The following is a 23,668-nucleotide window of genomic DNA, read 5'->3' as shown; positions in this document are numbered from 1 at the left end:
AATACGCAAGCATTACTTAATGAAAATATGCATGATAATATAGATTGAGCTATTTAAAGTGAGCATCACTGATTCAGAGTGTTGCACAAATGTGTCTTTCATTCCATAACCTGTTGATGATTTTATTACCATTGCTGACATTGATTATAATTGCAAGAACTAAATATTGCCTGTTTGGAGTTAGGAAAGCATGGAGACACATTGTCAGTGAAATTACTTAGAATAAAAATTATTATAGGATTTCAAAAACAGTTGGATGTATATATCTCCTAAGACAAAGTTGGCTTTGTTAAATATTTCTTAAATTCTATTCACAGAAAATATTTTACTTTAATTAGAACAGTGACTTTATAGTAAAAACTCAGTTATGTTAATTAAAGTAACAGTTGAGTTTTAAGATTATGTTCTAGTGATGAGCTACTGTAACAGTCAACTTTGGGATTGTAGATCGCTGCTGATGAGCCACCACCAGATGGATGTAATGCATTTGTGGTCATACATCAGAAGTACACCTGTAAAATCAATGAAATTAAAAAGCTGCTGAATAAGGCTGCTTCAAGGTAAAGCAGTATACATAACAGAAATGCTTTGTGAGGGAGAAGACTCGGAATAGAATTTTAATATTCTAAGACATTGAACAAAGATATTTATTTGATCCTGTTTCTATTGGTGGCTGCAAGAAGCTTTTTATGTCTTTTAGCCCATCTTAAGGATGAGAAAAACCCATGCTGCAAGTAATCTTGAGGAAACTAGGCGTGCTTTTAGTTAGAAATATGAGGAGTCTGCCATCCCTTGCTTCCTTGCTGTGTTGTCAGAGCTGTGTATGTGTCTAAATTCCCGTGCAAGGAAAACTCCCAAGCCCAGAGGCCTCAGGCGGAAATCACTTTCCCTGGAATGTGAGCACTTCTCTCTTTCACCTGGTCTCCTTGTGCTTGACTAAGCCCCAGAGACAGAAAAGGTGATATAAGTAGTAGTAACCAGCTTCCCACGTAAAAGTAGACATTGATGGAAATTGCAAATGATCCAGCATGTGCCCGGGAAAGCAGCTGTCATAGCTGTTTAGAGGAGTGGTACCAGCTGATCTACAGAACTCTCCTGGCTCCTGAACCTGTCCACCTGTTTTTAAGGAGCTCATTCTTAGTCCTTGGTGTTAAACATTGATTTTTGATGGAGCCATGCCTTTGCATGGTCTTTTACATATTTGGAAACTATTTTCAGGGAATATTAACTATAGTGAAAATTATTCTAATTAAATATAAATTTTAATTGACCAAAATCATATTAACAAAATGTTATTTTATTTACAATTCACCTAACCAGAAATGAAAGCTTTTCTCAAGTCAATTTTGGATAAACCAAATGCCTTCTTTTTCTATTTCTATTTTCCTGTTTCTGTAGTTACGTACATTATGAATCCTTTGGTAGCAGAAAGTATAGAAAGTATCCTGGCATATGTCTGATATGCTTTTGCCCCTCACTTCTTCTGAAGTCTGTGTTTTGTTTTCCTTTCAGGCCCAGGCCTTATCTGTTTAGGAGAGATCATAAGTTCCCCACGGGCAGGGAGAACTTACCAGTGGTCATTCTTTATGCAGAAATTGGTACTAGAGCATTTGCTGAGTTTCACAGAGTGTTGTCTAAGAAATCTCAAAATGGTAAAATTCTGTATGTTCTCCGCCACTACATTAAGGTACATTTTGTGATTGTGTTATTTCTTACTTGTTTGTTTGTTTGACAGTATTAGTAATTTGTCATTTTCTTTCTGAGCCAGACTTAAGGTTTAACAGTTTTACTCATCTTTTGTATGGAAGCCCCTCTGGCTTCTTGCTTGTTTCGACTTCTGTGATCTTTCTGTTGTAGCATTCTGTCTCAGTGTTTGGGGCTTCTTTCCTTTATCTTCTTGAAAGCTTAGTTTTCTTGTGCACATGTAGCTTTTTTAAGTGATCCTCAGGTTGCTGTGTTTAGATCTTTTTCTTTGTTACTACTGTAAACATTTACTGTTACATACTTCTAAGAACTGTTTTAGTTGAACTAAAGCATTTGTAGAACATCTTATTCTAGGAGAAATGCAGACAGAACCTAGGTTGCTCCAACAATTTCCTCCATGTGCCAGGATGCTACATCCTGAGAGATTGCTGCAGTCATTTTAAGAATGTGGTACAGAGGTTATCAGGAGACTTCCCTATTCTGTTAAGCATATATTACTGAAATGTCTTTTCACTCTCCTCACTATTCTAAATTTTTTAATTTTGATTGTATGATTTTAGTTAAATTACTACTATTTGCTAGAAATGAGAAACCTTTGTTAAATAATCTTAAAGTTGTGGTAAACTAGAATATAGATATTTTAATAGTCTACTGAAGATTAAAATATAAAGCAAAAGCATAGGTCCATTGAATATATATATGTTTTCTAAGTATTAGCATACTTAAGTAATTAATTCATGTGCCTCTATGCCAAGTATTATTTACAAAGCAGTAAGAGAAATAGTCCCTTTTGAACCATCCTCCACTGCTGGTGGAAATGTAAACTTGTACAACCACTTTGGAAATCAATCTGGCGCATTCTCAGAAAATTAGGAATAGCGCTTCCTCAAGATCCAGCTATACAACTCCTAAGCATATATCCAAAATATGCTCAAGTACACTACAAGAACATTTGCTTGTGCATGACCCATAAGTATATAATGTTCAATGATTTAAAAAAAAGTGAATCAGTAAAAATATGAAGATAAAAGAGGATCAAACATTCTATATAGCTGATTGTTTTTAAACTAGTAATTCTCAATCATTTTCCTTTTTTGCCATAAGAATAAATATGTGTTTACCAGTAGAACTAGAACATTATGGGTGTGATTCTCTACTAGGTGGAGACCAGAGGTAAGAGACACATTAAGAGAAAGTGGATGTAGGAGATAAAAGAATATATTTACCTCATGTATGTTCACCAAGTGATGCTAATATGGCCTGTGGAGGATATGCCCATGTGTTGAGGCTGTCTTAAATATTCTTTGGAAACTATAGTAAAAAAAAATACTCCTATGGGATCATATTAACCATGAGGATGCCTTTGTACCAGTAAATAATAACCTTCTACTTAATGCATGACATCTTGTACACTCACAGTAGCAATAATGTAAATTTATCAGCTGAGGTTTTAATGAAAATAGACTTCTTTGTGCTTCCTTTGAACAAATGCCTTTTTTGAGGGGGAGGAAAAGATAGAAATATGAAGGCTTGAAAGGATCCTCACCAACCCTATATCTGACAGAGGGCTGATATCCAGAATATATAAAGAACTAAAGAAATTAAAAAGCAACAAATCAATCAATCCAATTAAAAAATGGGGAACAGAGCTAAACAGAATTCTCTGTAGAGGAATATAGAATGGAAGACAACCACTTAAAGAAATGCTCAACGTCCTTAGCCATCAAAGAGATGCAAATCAAAACAACCTGAGATTTCACCTTACACCATCAGAATGGCTAAGATCAAAAACTCAAGTTACAACACATGCTGGAGAGGTTGTGGAGAAAGGGGAACCCTCCTTCATTGCTGGTGGGAATGTAAACTTGTACAACCACTTTGGAAATCAATACGGTGCTTTCTCAGACAATCAGGAATACTGCTTCCTCAAGATCCAGCTATACCACTCCTAGGCATATACCCAAAATATGCTCAAGTACACAACAAGGACATTTGCTCAACCATTTTCATAGCAGCTTTTCATAATAGCCAGAACCTGGAAACAACCCAGATGTCCATCAACAGAGGAATGGATACAGAAATTGTGGTACTTTTACACAATGGAATACTACTCAGCAATTAAAAACAAGGAAATTATGAAATTTGCAGGCAAATGGTGGGATCTAGAAAAGATCATTCTGAGTGAGGTATCCCAGAAGCAGAAAGACACATACAGTATATACTTACTTATAAGTAGATACTAGACCTATAAGATAGGATAAATATACTAAAAACAAGAAAGAGGACCCAGGATAAGATGATCAATCTTCACTTAGAAAGACAAATGGGATGGACATTGGAAGTAGGAGAAAACAAGAAACAGGACAGGAGCCTACCACAGAGGGCCTCTGAAAAACTCTACCTAGCAGTGTATCAAAGCAGATGCTGAGACTCGTAACCAAACTTTGGGCAGAGTGCAGGGAATCATATGAAAGAAGGGGAAGTTAGTATGACCTGGAGAGGACAGGAGCTCCACAAGGACCAAATATATCTGGGAACAGGGGTCTTTTCTGAGACTCTTTCTCCAACCAAGGACCATGTATGGAGATAACCTAGAACCCCTGCTTCGATGTAGCCCATGGCAGCTCAGTATCCAAGTAGGTACCCTAGTAAGGGGAACAGGGACTTTATTTCTGACAGGAACTCAATGCCTGGCTCTTTGACCTCCCCACACAATCCCCGAGGAAGGAGCAGCCTTGCTAGGCCATAGAGGAGGACATTGCATCCAGTCCTGAAGAGACCTGATAAGCTAGGATCAGATGGAAGGGGAGGAGGACCTCCCCTATCAATGGACTTAGAGGGGCAGGGAGGAGATGAGGGAGGGAGGCTACAGCTGGGATACAAAGTAAATAAACTGTAACTAATATAAAAATAAAAAATTTAATTTAAAAAACAAAAGAAATATGAAGGCTTATCTTAGCCCTTTTGGCTAGGAGCTTCAGGTTACAAATCCAAGCTTATTAAACTACAATTCTGTTTTTATTGTAATACATTTCAAAAAGAGAAACAACATAGAAATTTAATAAACACTTTCCTTTTATGATCCAGGCACCAATAACTTTAGTATTGATAATAGAAATTGGTTATGTGGATTGCATTTCCTTTATCAACTCTGACAAGATATGTGGCCTCTAAACTTCAGTTTTCCAGTCTACCAGCTACTACTTGGTTTTGGAGTAGCCACATGATATTGAAAACTCTTTAGAACACCTCAACTTTTTATATTAGTGTAGTTATCAATAACTTAGTTTCTTCATGCTCTCATTACACTCCGAGCAGCAGTTGTAAGTTTGTATCCAAAGGTTATTTATACATGGTCTGATTTGGACCTAAAACAGCCCAAGAGAGAGGCATTCTCCAGATACACTTCATTTTAAGGCTTAAGAAAAGCGTTAGAGGAGTAGAGGGTAATGTGTCATTACGGTTCTCCTTCCCTCCGATATCTGGCCTTACACATTCCTCTATCACATGCAGAATTACCAAACTGTCCCTGTATAAACTTGTGTTAAGAAAAAATACATAGCTGAATTTGGTGCATTCAAGTAATTACAACTAGCTTCTTAACTCTTAGAATAAAAAAGAAATAATGATGGTTGTAGCACAGCCGATAAGAATTTTAGGTTGGAACATGAAGGGAACTTAGACATCTTTCTAAAAATCATGTATTTTTATCTGTGTTGCCTCCTGCAAAATGAAACGTGATTTGCCTTGCTCACTGGAGTCATCTCTAGAGATACATTTAAAATTTTATATTTGTCCCTTCCTAAAAAGAGGAAAAATAGCTACTAAAATCTGATAACATAAATATTTCAGATAACTCAGATAGACACTCATTAATTTGCAACATTTAGAATATTTTAGTCATTGAGACACCTGAAAAAAGTTCTAACAAGGTTTCCAGGGCACTAAGCATTGAGTGTTTTATTGACCATCTCTCTCTGTACTTTTCATTACTTACTTCTGTGCTCTCTGATTGTCCTGGATCCAGTTGCCTAACACATAAGAAGCAAGTCTTGTGGAAGTGAATGGAAGAAGTGCAACTCTATTTCAGCTTTACTGTATTGGACCCTCTGTTAACGCATCGTAGATTTGAAGAGAAAAAAATCTCTTTTTCTAACTAAAAAAATACTGAAGAGTCATATCTAAGTTTCTAGTGAAGGAAGATGTCCTCAAGAAAATTCTGGTTCTTTGATATGGGTGTAGAAAGTTTAAGTATTCCCCCCCAAAATAATAGTTCACATAAGTGGTCCCCAAATAATAATAATAGTATAATAATAATAATAGTTCACGGTGGTTACAAGCTCTTTGTGTTGGGCAGGGGACTGCTAGAGTCCTTTCCTAGCACCTGCAAGGCACTGGACTGAAGACTCAGCACCTAACAACACACAGGCACACACACACGCACATGCATGCAAGCTTCCAATATTGGTAATCTGCTCTTATATCCTAATATGTCATGCTACTAAATTTAAATAACATGCTTAACTAAATGTTTCCTTTTTTAAAATAAATGCATTTGAACAGAAACCAAGCTCAAGGAAAATGTACTTATCTGGCTATGGTGTGGAGCTAGCAATTAAGGATACAGAATACAAGGCGTTGGATGATATCCAAATTAAAAGTAAGATATTTAATGTTTGAATAAGGCCTTTCTGTCCTTTTACATTGTTATTCATGTTTGCAGTGTATTTGGTCACCCCTCCCCCACTTTCCCTTCCAGTTCTGCCTACCCTTCTCCTAGCACATCTTCCTCTTAATTCCGGTCCTTTTTTTGTTTTTATAACCCGTTTAGTCTGTCCATTAGTGCCTACCATATGCATATGGGTGTGATGTCATCCCCTGGGGTATGACAGCCAACTTGCCAATGGCCTTTCTGAAAGAAAAGTGACCCTCCCTCAGCAAGCCACCCACCACCAATAGCTCTCAGCTAGGGTGAAACGCGCTGGAATACTTGAGCAGCTTCGTCTGTGCAGGCGACTACTGGCTTCAGGGGCTCAGTGTGTGGCCCTCTGCAGGAACATCATCACTTACAGTGTCATACTCTTAAAGAAACCGACCCCCTTTTCCAGCAGCTGTCATTCGCCAATATCTCCTCAGCCATACAGCTCCTAGTCTCTCAAAGGTCTATTTGTTTGCTTTTTTTTCTTTTCTAGCCCATGTATTTCTGTGCCTCCACTTAGAAAAGTTTTGTTCACTGTATTAAAGTTGTCCATTTGTCTTTCTCTTTTCTCACCAACTATGGTTTTTATAACTAGTGTCTTTATCCTGATATCTATCCCATCAGAAATCATAGCATATAACAAATATTATGCAGTGATTGAATTCAGGAAATACACAGCTAGCACATGACTGCATTTCTGCTTATAGTCCGAGACCCAGCGCTTCAGCAGAGTGAGAAGAGGGAGCAGACTGGCTGAGTCGCAACACACTGATGAAGAACATCACAGCCTTCCCCTCCTCGACTTCCACATCCCTTGATAGGAGAAGGGGATGAGTGTTACATATTATACCAGCATTTTTTGTGTTCTTTCTAAAGATGCGTGACCATCTTTTAAGATTGCTTGAATTGTTCAAAAACTCACATTTACTAGGCTATGGATCTACCACCAGACCTGGAAACATAAACTAGGATTTGCTGTGGGTCCCATTTATTCTCATTTTGGTTTATAAAATAGAGAGTTGCTATGTCATTTATAGGACATTCATTGTGATTATGCAGTGTTTAACAATCTAAACCCATTTTTAAAATGAGGATTATAGTACATACATGCACATATGTCAACCTTCTAAAGGAAAGAAATGCAAAAATTGAATTTTTAATTGACATTTCTGTTTTTCACCAGCTGACAGATACTTATTGTTTTTAATGTAGCTACTGCTGATACTTCTTTAGAAAATGAGACTGAAGCAGATGAAGTTCAAGGATTTCTTTTCGGGAAACTGAAGTAAGTCTGAATAGAAATGAAATTGGTTTTATTATGCACTTTTTTGAAAGTATTTAATTTGATATGCTATGTTGGCACAGGCTCTTTTTATATATACAAACCGTCTTCTATAGAGTTTCTATTATTCGAATGAAATACCACGGCAGAAAGTAACTTGGGGAGGAAATGGTTTATTTGGCTTATGCTTCCATATCACTGTTCATCACTGAAGGAAGGCAGGACAGTATGTATCTCTCAGGGAAGAAACCTGGAGGCAGGAGCTGATGCAGAGGCCATGGAGGGCGCTGCTCACTGGCTTGCTTCTCCTGGCTTGCTCCGCCTGACTCTGTAGAGAGCTCAGGCCCACCCGCCGAGCGATGGCTCCACCCACAGCGTGCTGAGTCCTCCCACATGAGTCACTGAGTGAGAAAATGCCCTATATCTGGATTTTATGGAGATATTGTCTTAATTTGATGCTCCCTCACTTCAGATGACTCTAGCTTGTTTCAAGTTGACATAAAACCAGCAAGGCTATATACACACCGGTGTCTTCATTAAAGAACTCACAGACAGCTAGTGTCAAAAAGCTAGAGAAAGCAAAGATGAAAAACACAGACATTTGGAATAATCATGAATTCCACAACTGGGGGATGACTGTCACTGCTTTGGCAGGTATGTTTCCAACCTCCCTGCACATAACCCTGGAGTGGAATAACTGCCTGCGGAGGGAGTTTGCACAGTGTTTGCGCCTTTTCCAGTGTGCTGCGGGAGAACTGTCACTGCACGGGACACTCTCCCCTTGTAGTGCCCGAGAGTGTTTCTGTGGACCCGTCGTGTGCAGCTTCGCTTTTTCTTGGCACAACTTTCAAGGGAAAATGTCACGTCAAAACATTTATGCTTCCTGATTTTGATCCATATTTGTAAATTTTCCTCCTAAAATTTAGTAGCACAACCACACTCGCATGTGAATGTATATGTTTCCTAAAACTGTGCTAACAACATACTGTTTTTTAATTTTTTAATGAGTGAAATGATTTTTTTCTGTACTATTATTTCACTGACTGAAGCACTTTGTAGTTTGAATTCAAGAACAGTCAGCTATTGGCAGTTTGTTGCAAGCTTTAGCTTCCTTTTTTATATTTATTGGATTTTGAGTTTCTTCTCCAGCTAACTGCTTATTCCTGACCTTTGCTTTTTGTGTTACTATATTTTTTCCAGTTGTTGAAACATTTTCCATATATTGAATGATGTACTATTATAGTGTATTTTCTTATTAATCTTTAAAATTAAGTTATATTAATTTACGGTTGTGTCTAAATTGGCAGTTTGAATTTCTGTGTTTCTGTGAACCAAATATTCTATTCATCTCTTCCCTGGTCCACATGAACAAAAGCAGTGAAGGAGGGACACGCCTTATGCTGACAGCATGTGGGGTGTTTTGGGTGTTTATGATTTTAGAATCAGAAATAGAATAATTGGGTGGTTTTGTCTTTCTTTAAAATAAATATCTGAAATAGAAGTTTATTCTATAGTAGACAAAACCTTCCTTTTCCCTTTGTTTCATATGTTCAGTGATTCTCGGTGTTTCACTGTTATCCACTGGTTTGTATAATATATATATATATATATATATATATATATATTTATAAATGTTAGCCTAAACAAAGACTTCTGTTAAACAAGAAGGGGTACTATGGCATGATTTTATGAGCAATACAGGAAAGATAACGCTTATACAGTATGCGTAGTAAAATGCCATTTGACTACGTTAGTGTTTGACCCTCTAAAAGATATCCTTGTATATTTAACATTGGACAAAGTTACCTTTTGAGCTTTTTATGTAAGTAGGAGGTGAAACTACAAAGAGACAATACACTCTAGGCTACGAAACAAGAGTCTCTTTGGCCTTTGGCTAGGACCAAGTGAGGGTTGCTGTGGGAAGCACCGTCTTTAGTTGTGAAATTGTTTCTGTTTTAAAATATAGATGCAATACTTAAAATTTTTGAGGCATTGAATTTAAAAATGTAAAAATTAGTGATTCTTCCTGCTCTTTGCATCTTTTACAGGTCATGTGTAAATGAAGGATCTGTTCCTCCACATTTTTTGTTTTATGTATTTTTAAAGGAGCCATATATATCGTCCTTATTCAGTTCAATAGCTATAGCTGTATCACAATTTATTACTTAATTCTGAATGATTAGCTTTTGTCTAAATAGAGGAAAAATTTCAAAAGTATATTGCTTGTATCATAATTTGTGGCAAATGGTGACCATTAACATAACTTAATATTCTGATGCAGAGAAATATATTCAGATCTTAAAGATAATCTGACACTATTCCAAACGTACCTGATTGAAAGCAGCAAGGAAATGATGCCTTTGAAAGTCTGGGAATTACAAGGTACAGTACTTTGAATGCTTTTTTGATTGTTTTGTTTTTTGCTGTGGTTTGGTTTGGTTTGGTTTGGTTTTTTAAGACAGGGTTTCTCTGTGTAGACCAAGCTGGCCTCATACTCAAAGAGATCCTCTTGCTTCTACCTCCCTGAGTGCTGGGATTACAGATGTGTACCACCGCACCCAAATATTAAATAAAAATTTTAATGGAAAAATTTAAGTGAGAGGACAGGTAGCTATAAACCTACTGGTTTCTCTGCTAATGACTCTTGCTAAATCATATTTGTTCTTTAAACAGTTCATACATGTATAAAGCGAGTTTGAGTTATTTTCTCTCCCCACCCCTTTTGCTGAAGCTCTTTTTTTCCTCTTTCCCTGTGGGGGCGGGAAAGGGAGGGGAGGCTAGGGTTGTTTCCCTGCATGCATGGGTGAGAATATTTACTGGGACACTGGCACCACTGAAGAAGACAGCACTTCTCCACAGTAATATTAACTGCCTTCCCACTCTTTCCATCAAAGCTTTTGTCACATATTTCACTCAGCCTGATTATAGGAGAAAATAGCCTCATGTTTTTCTGATAGAAGCCATATTATCTGCAAATATTATTTGCAGTGGTCTTTCTGATACTCTATTTTAATTCACTCATTCATAAAAGTCTAAGTCATACCTTAATTTAACTTAAGAAGGAAGTTTTTGATGTAAAACTTTTAAAATGCTCAATAGAATAAAGTTAACATGTGAGGTGGGGGAAGAAGTGATGAGTCAAATGTACTGAATGGGGTGTCTAAAGCTGTTACATTATACTAGACACCTCGCGAGTCTTTTCTTCCAGATCTGAGTTTTCAAGCAGCCTCTCAAATAGTGTCTACCCCTGTCTATGATGCCATAAAGCTAATGAAGGATATTGCACAGAACTTCCCCATAAAAGCCAGGTATGTTAAAGTTTATTGGTGTGATTATACGCAGATCTCTTTCCACTTAGTGAAATTTATGAGAATAACTGATTTCATAAAATGGAAATGTCAGTTCCAGTATATATAGCTTTTCACAATTTAGGACTCTGCATTATGTTTAGTTTTTATTAGAGTAAACTATTGGATATATATACATGTTTATTATGTTACAAAGAGAACTATTTAACTAGAGCCTAATATTTAGAAAAGAAAAATATATTTTTTAATTTTGATAGGAATCTTGACTAAGAAAATATTTTTGATCAAATAATAAAATATTTCTCATTCTTTCATGGAGGATAATAAAAAGTGTTATTCTAAATAAGTGATCTGTACCTTCAGTACTGCCAAATCATTTTCTTTTGTTTGGATTTCAAAATTGTTAATCTTTTAAATGCATAGAGTATTTTATGTAATACTTTTTGCCAATAAGATATGTCATTGAACTGTTTCTAGGAAATACTAACTGTTCCATTAAATAAAATTACGGATATAGTAAATAAATATAAATCTGTGTTTAGAAGAAACACCAAGCAAGTCACAGTATGTATGTGAAACAGTACTTTCTTGAGAATTTTGAGCAAGCAGCCAATTCATCTAGCTTGTCTTTTTAAGGATTGAATGCTAAATCTTTTTTCTCCAATTTTGTCCATGTATTCACAGTTCAGATTAAAGTTTCTTAAATGAAGGTAGCTTTACATTTGAAAGATAGACAAATAGTATCTGCTCAACACAAGAGATTCCAAATATGTTTTATGGTCCCCTGAAAACAGAAAAGTTTGTAGTTTTCTTCTTCTTCTTCTTCTTTAGTTCTTTTGAGGTAGGTTCTTGCTGTGTGGCCCAACCTGATCTCAGCTTCTCCATCTTTCTGCCTCATCCTCTGAAGTGGGTGGCACTACAGGACTTCGCCCCTGTGCCTGCCTTCGTGACCAACATTAGAATACTAATTAGAAAATGAGGAGTTTTATTGTGACACGTTAGTATATGTATTTACAAAATGAGATTCACACCTGACTTAGTCAACTTTAAGGTGGAGAATTGAGAAGTTAACACTGTTCATAACTAACACATGAAATGTGTATATATGAAAATACAGATTTAGCCATAGTAATGTTAATAGCCATACTATTTCATTAATAGTAGCTTTTGAAATTGGTGCAAATCTAAAGTAAAATAATTTCAGTTGTAGTAAGTCTGTTAATTAACTATTGAATGCTGGATTGCAGGTAGGGCTTCTCATCCCCTGTAACAATATGCATTTTCAGATCATTTCTTTTATGCCTACATTGACAGACATAATAATAACATTTTAGGAGGGTTACAGATTATATTTATATATAACTATATTTATAAATAACTATATTTATAGAAAAAATATTATTATTTTTTCTTATTAAAATGGTTTTGTAGTGCATGACCTACGCATGTCGCTGTACAGTGACAGCAGCACATACAGACTATTTAGAATACTCAGTGTTCTCTTATGTGAACGGCCAGTACATTGCATCGTTTAGAATAATTATAAGGATGTTATCTCCTCAAGTTCAGTGAAGAGATTATTATTCTTTGAGCATTTTCCAAATGTAGTTCATCAAATTTTCAGATATAGTACTCAGAGATAAAGAGGAATGATTATACTTCATTTCATATTTGCCACTTTAGAAGACTTTATCATTCTCTTAGAAGTTAAAGATAGAATTAAAAATAAGGGCTGTGCCCACCCTGCAGTTGTTTTCTGTTTTTATGGGGAATCCAGAAATCAGCTTCTTACTTATACCAATAGATGACTGTGTTGCCTGTGTTGGTTAACCCCGGAGTAATCCAAATTCCTATATAACTGAGTGTTTTGAAATAAAAGTAGTGGTAAATAAGCTTTGATAATACTTGATACGTATATTGGAAGTATATGATATTTTAGTCTTTATTTCATGTGAATGGAATACAATGTCAGATAAAATATGGAACCATTGTCAAATTAGACTACAGAAATATCCTCCTCAAGATTTAGAAAATAGATACTTTCTAAACTATTCTGTTACATTGAATTATTGAGTATCCCTAAACACTTTGGGAAGAATGAATGCTATTATTAAGTAACCTATGTATTTTCTCAGATCTCTCACCAGGATTGCTGTAAATGAACTAATGAGAAAAGAAATACAGGAAAATCAAAAGGTTTGCTTGAAATTATGTAAAATTTTTTATTTACCATATTACGTTACTTTTTTTATAAGTTAGATATTTTATTTTAATTTTTAAAAAACAAGTTTTAGTGCTGTTGTTAAAATAGTTCAAAGAGAGGCAATCAGGTTTCTTCACTGGAGAGACACTGGGCATATCAGCCACTCAAAAGCAAGCCCATGCTCAGGATTCCAAACACACTGCACATTTTTATGTCTTTGTTTGTTTTAATTTTTTTTTGTCTTTGAGGGTTTTGTTTTTATGATTGTTCGTTTGTTTTGATTTGGGATATTCTGAGGGTTTTGTGTTTGGAGGGAAAGAATATGAAGTTCGTGGGTGAGAAGTTGGAAAGAATCTTGAAGGAGTTGCGGAAGAGGAAGAATATGATCAAAATACATTATTTGAAAAAATTTAACAGCCAATAAATACAAAAAATTAAGGCTTACATTATATTCTTTCTACTGTATGTAATATATCTCACAATCTAGCTGGTGTTTATATAGCTCCTACTTGCACTCTGACTCCAGAATTTCGTCCTTTGTAGTACCTTCCCGGCCTTCACGTAGTACAGAGTACTTGTTTTTTATTACTAGTCTGACACTTGGAAAGAATCAACCAGTGTCAGACTACAGTGACATGCCTAGCATCCCATAGCAAGTAAGACGTAGCTGATCGTTTGATAAGATTGTTCCCAAGTGGTTTACTAACATTTAAACACCCAATTATACTAATTATGTTAGCACTTACAGCTGTATGCTAGTAGTTAACATACTGGTCATAGCCTAGCTCCATGCCACGTAATCATTTCTCTCTTAATTAACCTAATAGCAGACACTGAAGGCCCTAAACAGTGTTAATTTATTTTTCTCACATGAAAAGATGTCTTAAAGTCTCTATAACTGATGCTGCAGCTCAGGAGCTCCCTAGTGTCAGAAACTGTTTGTAAAACACCCACTAGCTTTGTAGATAGTAAGAGAGCAGCAGCAGCTCAACATCTCTTCTGTATGCAGAGACAAGGAGGCCAGAAGAATGTTAGTAACCACATTAATCATCTTTAAAGCTGTCCCACCACAGACTTTGACATGTGTCTCATGGACCAAGACCTTGTCATGTGAAATCTCTAGCTGCAAGGGAAGCTAGAACAGTTAGTATTTATTCCTTAGTAATGGCAGTAAGCAGAGAATTGGGCTAGGTAGGATGGTAGGCTAGTCAGCCACACTGGTAATCTTGCCAACAGTTTTAATGATGGCAGCTAGCTAAATTGTGTTTTTGCCCCTTTTTGTAACTTTACTAATTGCTTCTTTTTCGGAAGACAAGATTTAAAAAAGAGAGGAAACAAATGCCAGGGTGTCAGTGGCTTTATACATTTGATGTTGAGTTTTTTCTGTTTACTTACCATCAGAACATTCTTCCTTATGGTCATTTGAATCAGCGCGCTGGAAGATTTCATAAAATTAAAGAGGTGTTGTGGGAAGAAGTGAGCATATGATCAGTCTAGAGAATGACCCGTGATAGCCATCCCTCGGGTTTTAAATGAATTGTACTTTTTAAGAATAAAGTAAGGTAAAGTGGAAGAAAACAATAGCAAGCAGCAGGAGTTGGAGAGGGGGAACAATGGTTAAAGAACATGCTGTCCTTGCAGACGACCTGTGCTGTGTTCTCAGCGCCATGTCCGGCTCCTCACAACCACCTATCACTCCAGCTCTAGGGAGTCCAACCCCTCTTCTGGCTTAGTCAGCCATCTCCATGTACACAGACAGATACACAGACAAACGTACTTATACATAATTTAAGAAATAAGTCCTAAAAACTAAGCAGCAGAACATCATCAAATTGGGTGCTTCCAGCAGGTAGATAGCGACTCATGGTGAAATCATTTGCAAATTCAGGAGAAACACCTGGAAAAGCCCTGCTGAAACAGCCGGGCTGGGAGTGGCGGCGACACAGTGGCAGCAGAGCACCTTTGCGGACGAGCTTCTGCCTTGTTCCTACCACACACATTTCGTACGTCCCCCTTCTAGACGTTCTCCACGGCATGATGCTGCTACGTGGTTAGTGTGTGCTGTTCTCCTCCTCCTCGTTAAAGGCCAGCATGCCCCTCAACAGAAGACGCCTGAGATAAACGTGTGGCGTGAGACACGGGAGCCTTCCGTACTCCCAAAGTCTGCCTTTGAAAGGGCAAAGAGCACGTGACAGTGTGCCAGTTGACAGTATTCCAACTCACCTAAGATGGGGCTTCAAAGATAGCATTTGAAAGACAAGGTAGCATCCCTCAGAGACAAAGAAAAGATGACTGGGGCTGAGAGCCTTCAAGGAGACTGAGGTTTGAAATGAGACGACTTGATCTGATTGAGTGACCTGTAAGCAGTCTTCATGCTGAGAAATATAAAAACTTACTCTTGCCTGTTGCACTCTAAAAGAACCCACACACAGTAATATCTGCTCAGGGTAAGTCTAGCTCATTCCTATTTTAAAATTTAGAAGGTAAGGTACATCTATGTAAAGATTGAGATAGAAGGGGAACAGGATCATTTTGTAGTTAATGCCCTACTCAGCAGAGGTAAACTGACATACAGGATTCATGTGTTCATTTAAAGAAAAAACAACTTTAAAAATTGTTGAAGCTGAGAAGTGCCAGGTTTAGAAAGAAATGACTAAGACTAAAGGTGGACATGAATTGATAGCCATGCCCAAGAGGATGAGGTGAAGTCATAGCTGGAAGGATTCTGGAACGTGTAGGAAGTAAGGAGAAAACATTTGACAAGTAAAAAGTCCAATTGCAAGTAACACTGGGGAGAATTGACCATATAGAAAATACAAATTAAAAACAAGGAAATCACAAAATTTGCAGGCAAATGGTGGGAACTAGAAAAGATTATCCTGAGCGAGGTATCCCAGAAGCAGAAAGATACACATGGTATATACTCACTTATAAGTGGATATTAAACATATAATATAGGATAAACAAACTAAAATCTGTTCACCTAAAAAAGGGAAGCAAGAAGGAGGACCCTGGGTAAGATGATCAATCCTCAAAGACAAACAGGATGGACATTGGAAGAAGGAGAAAACAGGAAACATGACAGGAGCCTACTACAGAGGGCCTCTGAAAGACTCTACTCTGCAGGGTATCAAAGTAGATGCTGAGACTCATAACCAAACTTTGGGTAGAATGCAGGGAATCTTATGAAAGAAGGGGAAGTTAGTATGACCTGGAGAGGCTCCGCAAAGAGCAACAGAACCAAGAAATCTGGGCCTAGGGGCCTTTTCTGAGACTGATACCCCAACCAAGGACTATGTATGGAGATAACCTAGAACCCTGGCGCAGATGTAGACTATGGCAGCTCATTGTCCAAGTGGGTTCTCTAGTAATGGGAGCAGGGACTGTCTCTGACTTGAGCTCAGTGGCTGGCTCTTTGATGACTTCCCCCTAATGGGGGAGCAGCCTTACCAGGCCACAGAGAAAACAATGCAGCCAGTCCTGAGGAGACCTGATAGGCTAGGGTCAGAGGGAAGGGGAGGAGGACCTCCCCTATTCCTGGACGTGGAGAGGGGGATGGGAGGAGATGAGGGAATGAGGGTGGGATTGGGAGAGGATGCGGGAGGGGGCTACAGGGGATACAAAGTGAATAAGTTGTAATAAATAAAAATAAATTATAAAAGAAAAAACAATGGAAAGAAAATAAATTAGAAATGTACAGATTCAAGGAGGAAAGCATGAAGAAACAGCAAATGAAGAAAGCCTGATAGGGGAAATCTTAAAAAAAAAAAAGAAGAAGAAAAGATAAGGAAATCTGATAAACTTTACATAAAAGTTTCTGAGATAAAAGAAAAAAAATGGGCAAAAGAAACACTTAAAACTGTGATTAAAATTGTTTTCTAAAGTAAAAAGATCCAAATCTATGAAAATGTGCCTGTGCTGGAGAACTGACCTAGGATGAGCAGACAAGACACCTTACAGGCAATGAGTGCGGTTGTTGGTGTGATGGAAAGAAGTTTAAATAGCAGCAGCGCTTCTCAAAAGACATTCAACATAAAAAAAAAACAAACAAAAAACAGTTGTGCATGTAGAGTGTTCAAAGTGAAAAGGCTGCCTCTCAGGCATGTCCATGTAGGCTGCGAAGAACACTGGACATGAAGAATGCAGGGAGTTGCTAAAGACACTTCCCCGGCATATGTCTGTGCAAGGCCTCGCCTTTTATCCCCCCTGCACCGCACAGACACACATGCACATGTAAGCATGTGCACACGCGCACAGACACACATGCACAGAGAATTCACTCCCAGAAGCATTTTGTGAGGTGTTCCTAAGGAATTTCTGAAAGCCAGTACCTACCTGCAGACCAGCCAATGACTGCTGTGTAGAACTCAGTGGTGGTTGTGCAGAAGGAACAGCGCTGCACACACTCGGGACACTGGTAGACCTCGAACCTTTGACACTTGCCGGTTAACTGTTGTGTTGTTTTGTTTCAAGGACCTACGAAATAGATTTGAAATTAAGCCAGGCGATGCTCGTCTGTTCATAAATGGCCTCCGTGTTGACTTGGATGTTTATGATCCTTTTAGGTAAGTGTTAAATTATTAACATAAGCTCTGAATTATGGAAAGATAAACATTTTCCTGAATTTATTGTCAAAATGCAAAACAAAAGGTTGTAAAGATTAGGCAAATGTTTTGACACATAGTTATAGACATTTATGGCTACAATATGGTATTTTGATACATATGTATGATGTATAATCAGATCAGGGTGATTAGCATTTCTGTCACCTCAAACACGATTCCTTCATAGGCAGAACACTGAAATCATCTCTTCTCTGTCTTTTGAACGTGTAGTAACTGTTGCGCCCTGTAGTGGCTAACCCTGCTCTCAGCCGTTCGTCCTCCCTGTGTCTTAGTACCTGTTACCCAGCCTCTGTCCCTTCTCTGTCCCAGCCTCTGTACTCTTCTATTCAGTGCTTCCTGTTGTGCAGCCCTTCCAAAATACACCAGTGCAGTGTCTTCGGATTTCAGAACTGGGAGAGATGGGGGTGATCTGGGGGATGGTAGGACTTCAGCTATTTCATTATTCTAGACTGCCTTTGCTTTAAAATTAGCTTAATGTTTAACAGGAAATACTTTGGGACTGGACTGAGAGCTCTGGGATCTCTGCTCTCCAGAAAAGAACTGCAAACATAAGATGTGTCTCTGCGTCTATCAGTTAGAATGTTGTGTGCCATCAGGTGTCTTAGGACAAACAGAATTCTTCAAAAGTACTCTGAGGTAGAATTAGACAGGCCTCTGGTATAGTGGCCACTTACCTGTAAGTTTTTGTTTTGTTTTTGTATTGTTTTTAATTTATTTTTATTTATTTTATATCCTGGTTGTAGCCATATCCCTCCTCCCTTCCCAGCCCCACCCTCCTTCTTTCTCTCCACCCCTCTTCCTCAGAAAAGCAGACTCCCTATCCCCCCACCCCAGCTCATCAAGTTGCATCTGGACTGAGTATGTTCTCTTCCCCTGTGGCTTGGCAAGGCACTCCTTCCTGGGGGAAGTGATCAAAAAGCTGGCAAGTGAGTCTGTTCCCACTACAGTCACCCACTTCCCTTCCTAGAGGACCGACATGAAGCCTAAGCTTCCCATCTGCTACATCTTTGTAGGAGTCCTAGGTTCTTGGTTGATGCTTCAGTCTCAGCAAGCCTTTCTGGGCACTGGTTAGTTGTTTTGTATTGGTTTGTTTTGTTTTTGTTTTTGTTTTTGAGACAGGGTTTCTTTGTGTAGCCATGGCTGTCCTAGACTCACTTTGTAGACCAGACTGGCCTCGAACTCACAGAGATCCACCTGCCTCTGCCTCCTGAGTGCTAGGATTAAAGGTGTGTGCCACCGTACCCAGCTCAACTGTAAGTTAAAGTCATGAGTCAGACAGAAGAGAAATAGAGTGTATAATCTACTTTGGATAATCAACAATGGAAACAGATTAATTAACCTTCTCTCAACTATAATTAGTTTCCTGTACTCTGTCTATGGACGGTACCCTGCAAAATTTTACCTCTTCCACCATTTATATTCCCATTGTTCTGGTCTTACTTATACAGACATTTCCGGGAGAGGGTTTTGTAGCAGACTTCCTGATATTTTGGCTCTTAAAGTTTTTCTTCCAAACATCTTCCAAGATGTTCATGAGCTATAGATACAGGAGCTGTGATGTTTGGGGCCTAGGCTCTCCATGATATGTTGATCTACGTACTGTGTCCAGTTGTGGTTTTCTGTGATGGTCTCCGTCTGTTATAAAGAAGATTCTTTGATGAGTGGATCAGAGGTGTTAGAGCTGGCTAGGACATTCCGTGGCCCCTCCATTGGCAGCTTGCACAGTACTTTCTGGCGCCATGGAGGCTGGACCACAGGAAAGAGGCTTTCAGGTGGGTTCATCTTGAGTCCTGTGGGTGGGGTGTCCTGAGTGCATGTGGTGTGTTTAGCATGTGGGGTGCACCTTCAGCCTGAGAGGCGACCAGTGCCTCACTGAACTGCATTGTTTTCACAGTCATCTGGACTGCCCTGACCAGCCATTCTAAGGGGGTTTCTCATGCCTGGTACTGGAGTTGTTAGTCTATGAGTTTTTGCATATCGTAATGGTTATCTGATTTAATTCTGTTGAGCTCTACAAATACAAAATATATACAAGCATTACATCTCTGGAATCACAAATCCTCAAAGCACTGCATACTATGGCTTTAAAGTAATATCATGCAATGATTAGTTTCTTAGCATTGGTTACTCACTAGACTTCAAAGTCTACATGGGCAACTTATTTTAGCTTGTTTATCAACCACTATGATAGCTTTTACAACATGGAACTCAAATATTTGTTGAACCAAATTTTAAGATTGATTTAATTTCAAAATGTTGAAATTAAATTTAAAATCTTAAAATGACTGAAATTAGCTTTAATTATTAATGTTGACTTGTCTTCCACAGTCATGCATACACATGTGTGTCTACATACATGAACATGTAGATACACAATTGAAAAAAATATTGTCAAACTCTAGATTTTCTAAGTTTTGACAAAATTAAAATTATTTCTTCTTTGATCATAAAGTATTTTAGATATGCTGAAATCAGAAGGAAAACTGATGAATGGCCTTAAAAATCTTGGGCTCAGTGAAGAAGATATGAACAAAATTTTAACATTAAATTTACCTGTGTGGGACTATGACTATGTGTTAGATATTCGGCATTCTGCAATAGTGGTAAGTGCTCAGATTATTCCTTGTCCTAAACATTTGAGTTTTTTAAGGCTTACCATAAAACTATGTATTTGCAGTCTCTAGAATACCTCTAAGCATTGAGTGACTGAGTATTCAGAAGAGGGAACAAAAACACAGACCCATTCTCTGTCCACTTAGTAGCTTCACACAAGGATTAGGACTCTCATGAAGCAGCTCTTCCAGCTTCAAAGATAAAACAGGCAGAAGACAGTCCTAGGAACAGGAGCAGTAACAAAGCACCAGTGAGGATCTGGGAGGTGAGAATAGTACCTAAACATGAGGAGAATCAAGCCTGGACAGTGTGCCTTGGGCTATGACTTTAGTCTGTACTGCATCCTGGCATTTATCAAATAGCTCCTACCTTCTTTGTTGAAGGAACAAGGTGGTTCTTTAAAAAAAAAAAAAAAAATCTGTAATTCACTGCTGACTGTAGCTGCCATTCCGTTCTCAGAACTTCCTGAGACCACTGGGTCTCATCTCCTTTTCCTGTTCCCCAGTTAGCTCCTACTTTCTTTGCGAAGTTCAGCTGAAAATCCATAGCCAAGAAAGCTTCCTGAACAGTCTAGAGTTCACGGGGTTTTGGTGGTGGTGGTAGCTTTGGTTTACTGTAGGTTGTTTGTTTGGGTGTTTGTTTGTTTGGTCGGTCTCTTGGTCGGTTGGTTGGTTGGTTGGTATGGTTTGGGTTTGGGTTTTAGTTTTTCAAGACACAGTTTCTCTGTGTAGCCCTGGCTGTTCTGGAATTTGTTCTGTGGACCAGGCTGGCCTTGAATTTACAGAGAACCACCTGTCTCTGCATGGGGTTAAAGTGTGCATCACCACACCCAGCTTTTGTTCATGTTTCTAAAGTAAACCATCCTCGTCCTAAGTGATTTTAGTAGGATTCAGAAGAGCCGGAAGTTGGGCCAATCAGTCTCACACTACCTAGTAGGTGTACTGTTGATTCTTACACATGCCCTCCATCAGGGTAAGGAAGCTCCCGCTGTGTTCCTAGTTGCTTGGATGTTTTCATAATGAAAAAGTAAGCTTTTTCCTGTGTCTATTAAAATGATAATTCTCCTATAATGATATGATATATTAAGTAGATTCCCATATGTTGAAGTAATTTTTCATCTGTAGGAGAGTGCCTGCTTGAGCACAATTTACTTTTTGGACTGTTGAAGCTGCATTTATTTTGTGTATATTGTAGCCTATATAGTGTCTATGCTCTTAAGGGTTATTGATTAGTTACATGGCTTCTATTTTATGGCATCTACGGATTTGATTTAATTACAGGTTTGGCATCTGAGTCTTTGTTGGTGGTGTCTTGTCAGCCCCACTAAACTTTTAGCAAGTTTGTTGTTCACCAACTTTTGGTTTCTTCTGTATGGCTCTGCTGTTTTGTTGTTTTATTTACCTTTGTACAAGTCTTTACTGCTGTTGACTCCTTGCTTTTACATTTATTATTGCCACTTTACTTTTCTTAGGTTCTTAGGGTGAAAATTAGATAATTGACTTGAGATCATTCCGTCATAATGTAGGTACTTATCGCTATAGTTAACCCTCTTGTTTTGCTGCTCCCAAAGTTTCCTATGTCCTGTTTCAAAGAGTGTTTTAAATGTCCTTGTGATTTGTTTGTTACTCATTGGTTATTTAAGATTATACTATTTAGTTTCTGCATATTTGTGATGTTTCTGAATTTTTCTTGCTAATTTTGAATTTCAGTTCATTGTATGATTGCATAGTTTATACCATTTCAGTTTTATAAATTTATTGAGACTTCTTTTTTCCATGTAATAACATATACCTGTCCTGTAGAATGCCTAATGTGTAGTTGAAAAGAATGTATATTCTGGTAGTGTTGGATAGAAGATGCTTTTACTTTATTTAGAGTTAGTTTGTTTGTTTATTTATTTATTTATTATTCAAGCTTTATTTCTTTGCTATTCTCTCTCTTGTTCTACCTACTGTTAAAAGTGAGATGATTTATGCCTTTATCTATAGTGTCTGTTATGTGAACTTAGAACTCTGCTAAAGAGCTAAGAAATAATAAATTTCTAAAAGTAGAAAGTCTGTCTCAGTCTTTGTAGAGACTATGTACATGTGGCAAATTAGAGGACGCTCTGCCAGAAGTTTTTTTTATTAAATTTTATTTTTGTATTAATTATAGTTTATTCACTTTGTATCCCAGCCCCCTCCCTCAGCCCCTCCCAGCCCCACATCAGATGCTCTCCAGCAGCTCATAGCTGGAGTCCCCGGAGGATGTGGCGCAGCAGGGTCTGCACCACGTGCACGCACACGCCTCCCGCCATCAGCACACCAAGCAGTACACACAGTTACAAACAAAATAGTTTTTAATGAGCCAGAGTTTTTATTTGTTTTTGGAAGCATACAGTTATCATGTGTCATATTTCCTATTCAGTTGGCTTTTTATATCAGAAATACAGCAAAATCTGTGTGTGTTTCCACCTGTGGTTTAATAGAGTAAAAAAAAAAATCTAAATTTGAAAGTAATGTAACTGTTATCTCAAGGTAGCTTTAAAAGATTTCTGAATTTTTTTCTAGTGGATTAATGACTTAGAAAATGATGGTATGTACGTTACTTGGCCTACGAGTTGCTGGGAATTTCTGAAACCAGTATTACATGAAACAGTTCCTTCCATAAGGCGTAATTTTCATAATTTGGTGAGTTTTGTTATTTTAATTCTTACATTATTTTTATATGATAATATTCTTTTTTGATTGCCTTGCTGTTGGGTAGCAGTCATGTCAAGTCTAAGGAGTACTTGCCTGGCATACCGGGATTGGAGTGGCTGTTTTAGGGAGCATCGAAAGCCAGTAACTTTACTTAATTTGATTATTATTCAGCTCTCATAAGTGATATTTGTACATCCGTTTCCATCCACTACTTGGTGGAGCCTCTCAGAGGACTGCTCTGCTAGGTTCCTGTCTGCAAGCATTGTATCAATATAGGGTCATTATACACATTATTGTACCATTATAGTGTCAGGGATTGGCTCTCTCCCATGGGGTGGGTGTCAGGTTGGGCCAGTCAGTGGTTGGACATTCCCTCAATCTCTGCTCCATCTTTATCCCTGCACATCTTGTAGGCAGGGTAAGTTTTGAGTTAAAGGTTTGTGGGTGGGTTTTCTAGTGGATCCCTCCACTAGAAGTCCTGCCTGGCAACTTCAGTCCCCATGTCCCCTGTGCTAAGAGTCTCAGCTAGAGTCACTCCCATATCCTCAGGAGC

The 23,668-nt window shown here is 38.0% G+C and overlaps 1 protein-coding gene across 1 annotated transcript in view; it reads left to right on the top strand.

Annotated features, from left to right (window-relative positions):
- Uggt2 (UDP-glucose glycoprotein glucosyltransferase 2) overlaps window positions 1-23,668 on the top strand; it is a 98,360-nt gene that overhangs the window by 7,643 nt on the left and 67,049 nt on the right. Inside the window, exons 4-13 of the mRNA XM_021637093.2 lie at window positions 448-560; window positions 1,513-1,687; window positions 6,268-6,364; window positions 7,616-7,688; window positions 9,967-10,067; window positions 10,894-10,993; window positions 13,129-13,189; window positions 17,670-17,761; window positions 20,274-20,424; window positions 22,984-23,103. Coding sequence (XP_021492768.1) covers window positions 448-560; window positions 1,513-1,687; window positions 6,268-6,364; window positions 7,616-7,688; window positions 9,967-10,067; window positions 10,894-10,993; window positions 13,129-13,189; window positions 17,670-17,761; window positions 20,274-20,424; window positions 22,984-23,103 — 1,083 coding nt within the window. The remainder of the gene's footprint in view (window positions 1-447; window positions 561-1,512; window positions 1,688-6,267; window positions 6,365-7,615; window positions 7,689-9,966; window positions 10,068-10,893; window positions 10,994-13,128; window positions 13,190-17,669; window positions 17,762-20,273; window positions 20,425-22,983; window positions 23,104-23,668) is intronic.

This window comes from Meriones unguiculatus, chromosome 9 (assembly GCF_030254825.1).
Source record: "Meriones unguiculatus strain TT.TT164.6M chromosome 9, Bangor_MerUng_6.1, whole genome shotgun sequence".
In the NCBI taxonomy this organism is placed as follows: Eukaryota; Metazoa; Chordata; class Mammalia; order Rodentia; family Muridae; genus Meriones; species Meriones unguiculatus.
This window is presented reverse-complemented; position numbering and strand designations above follow the sequence as displayed.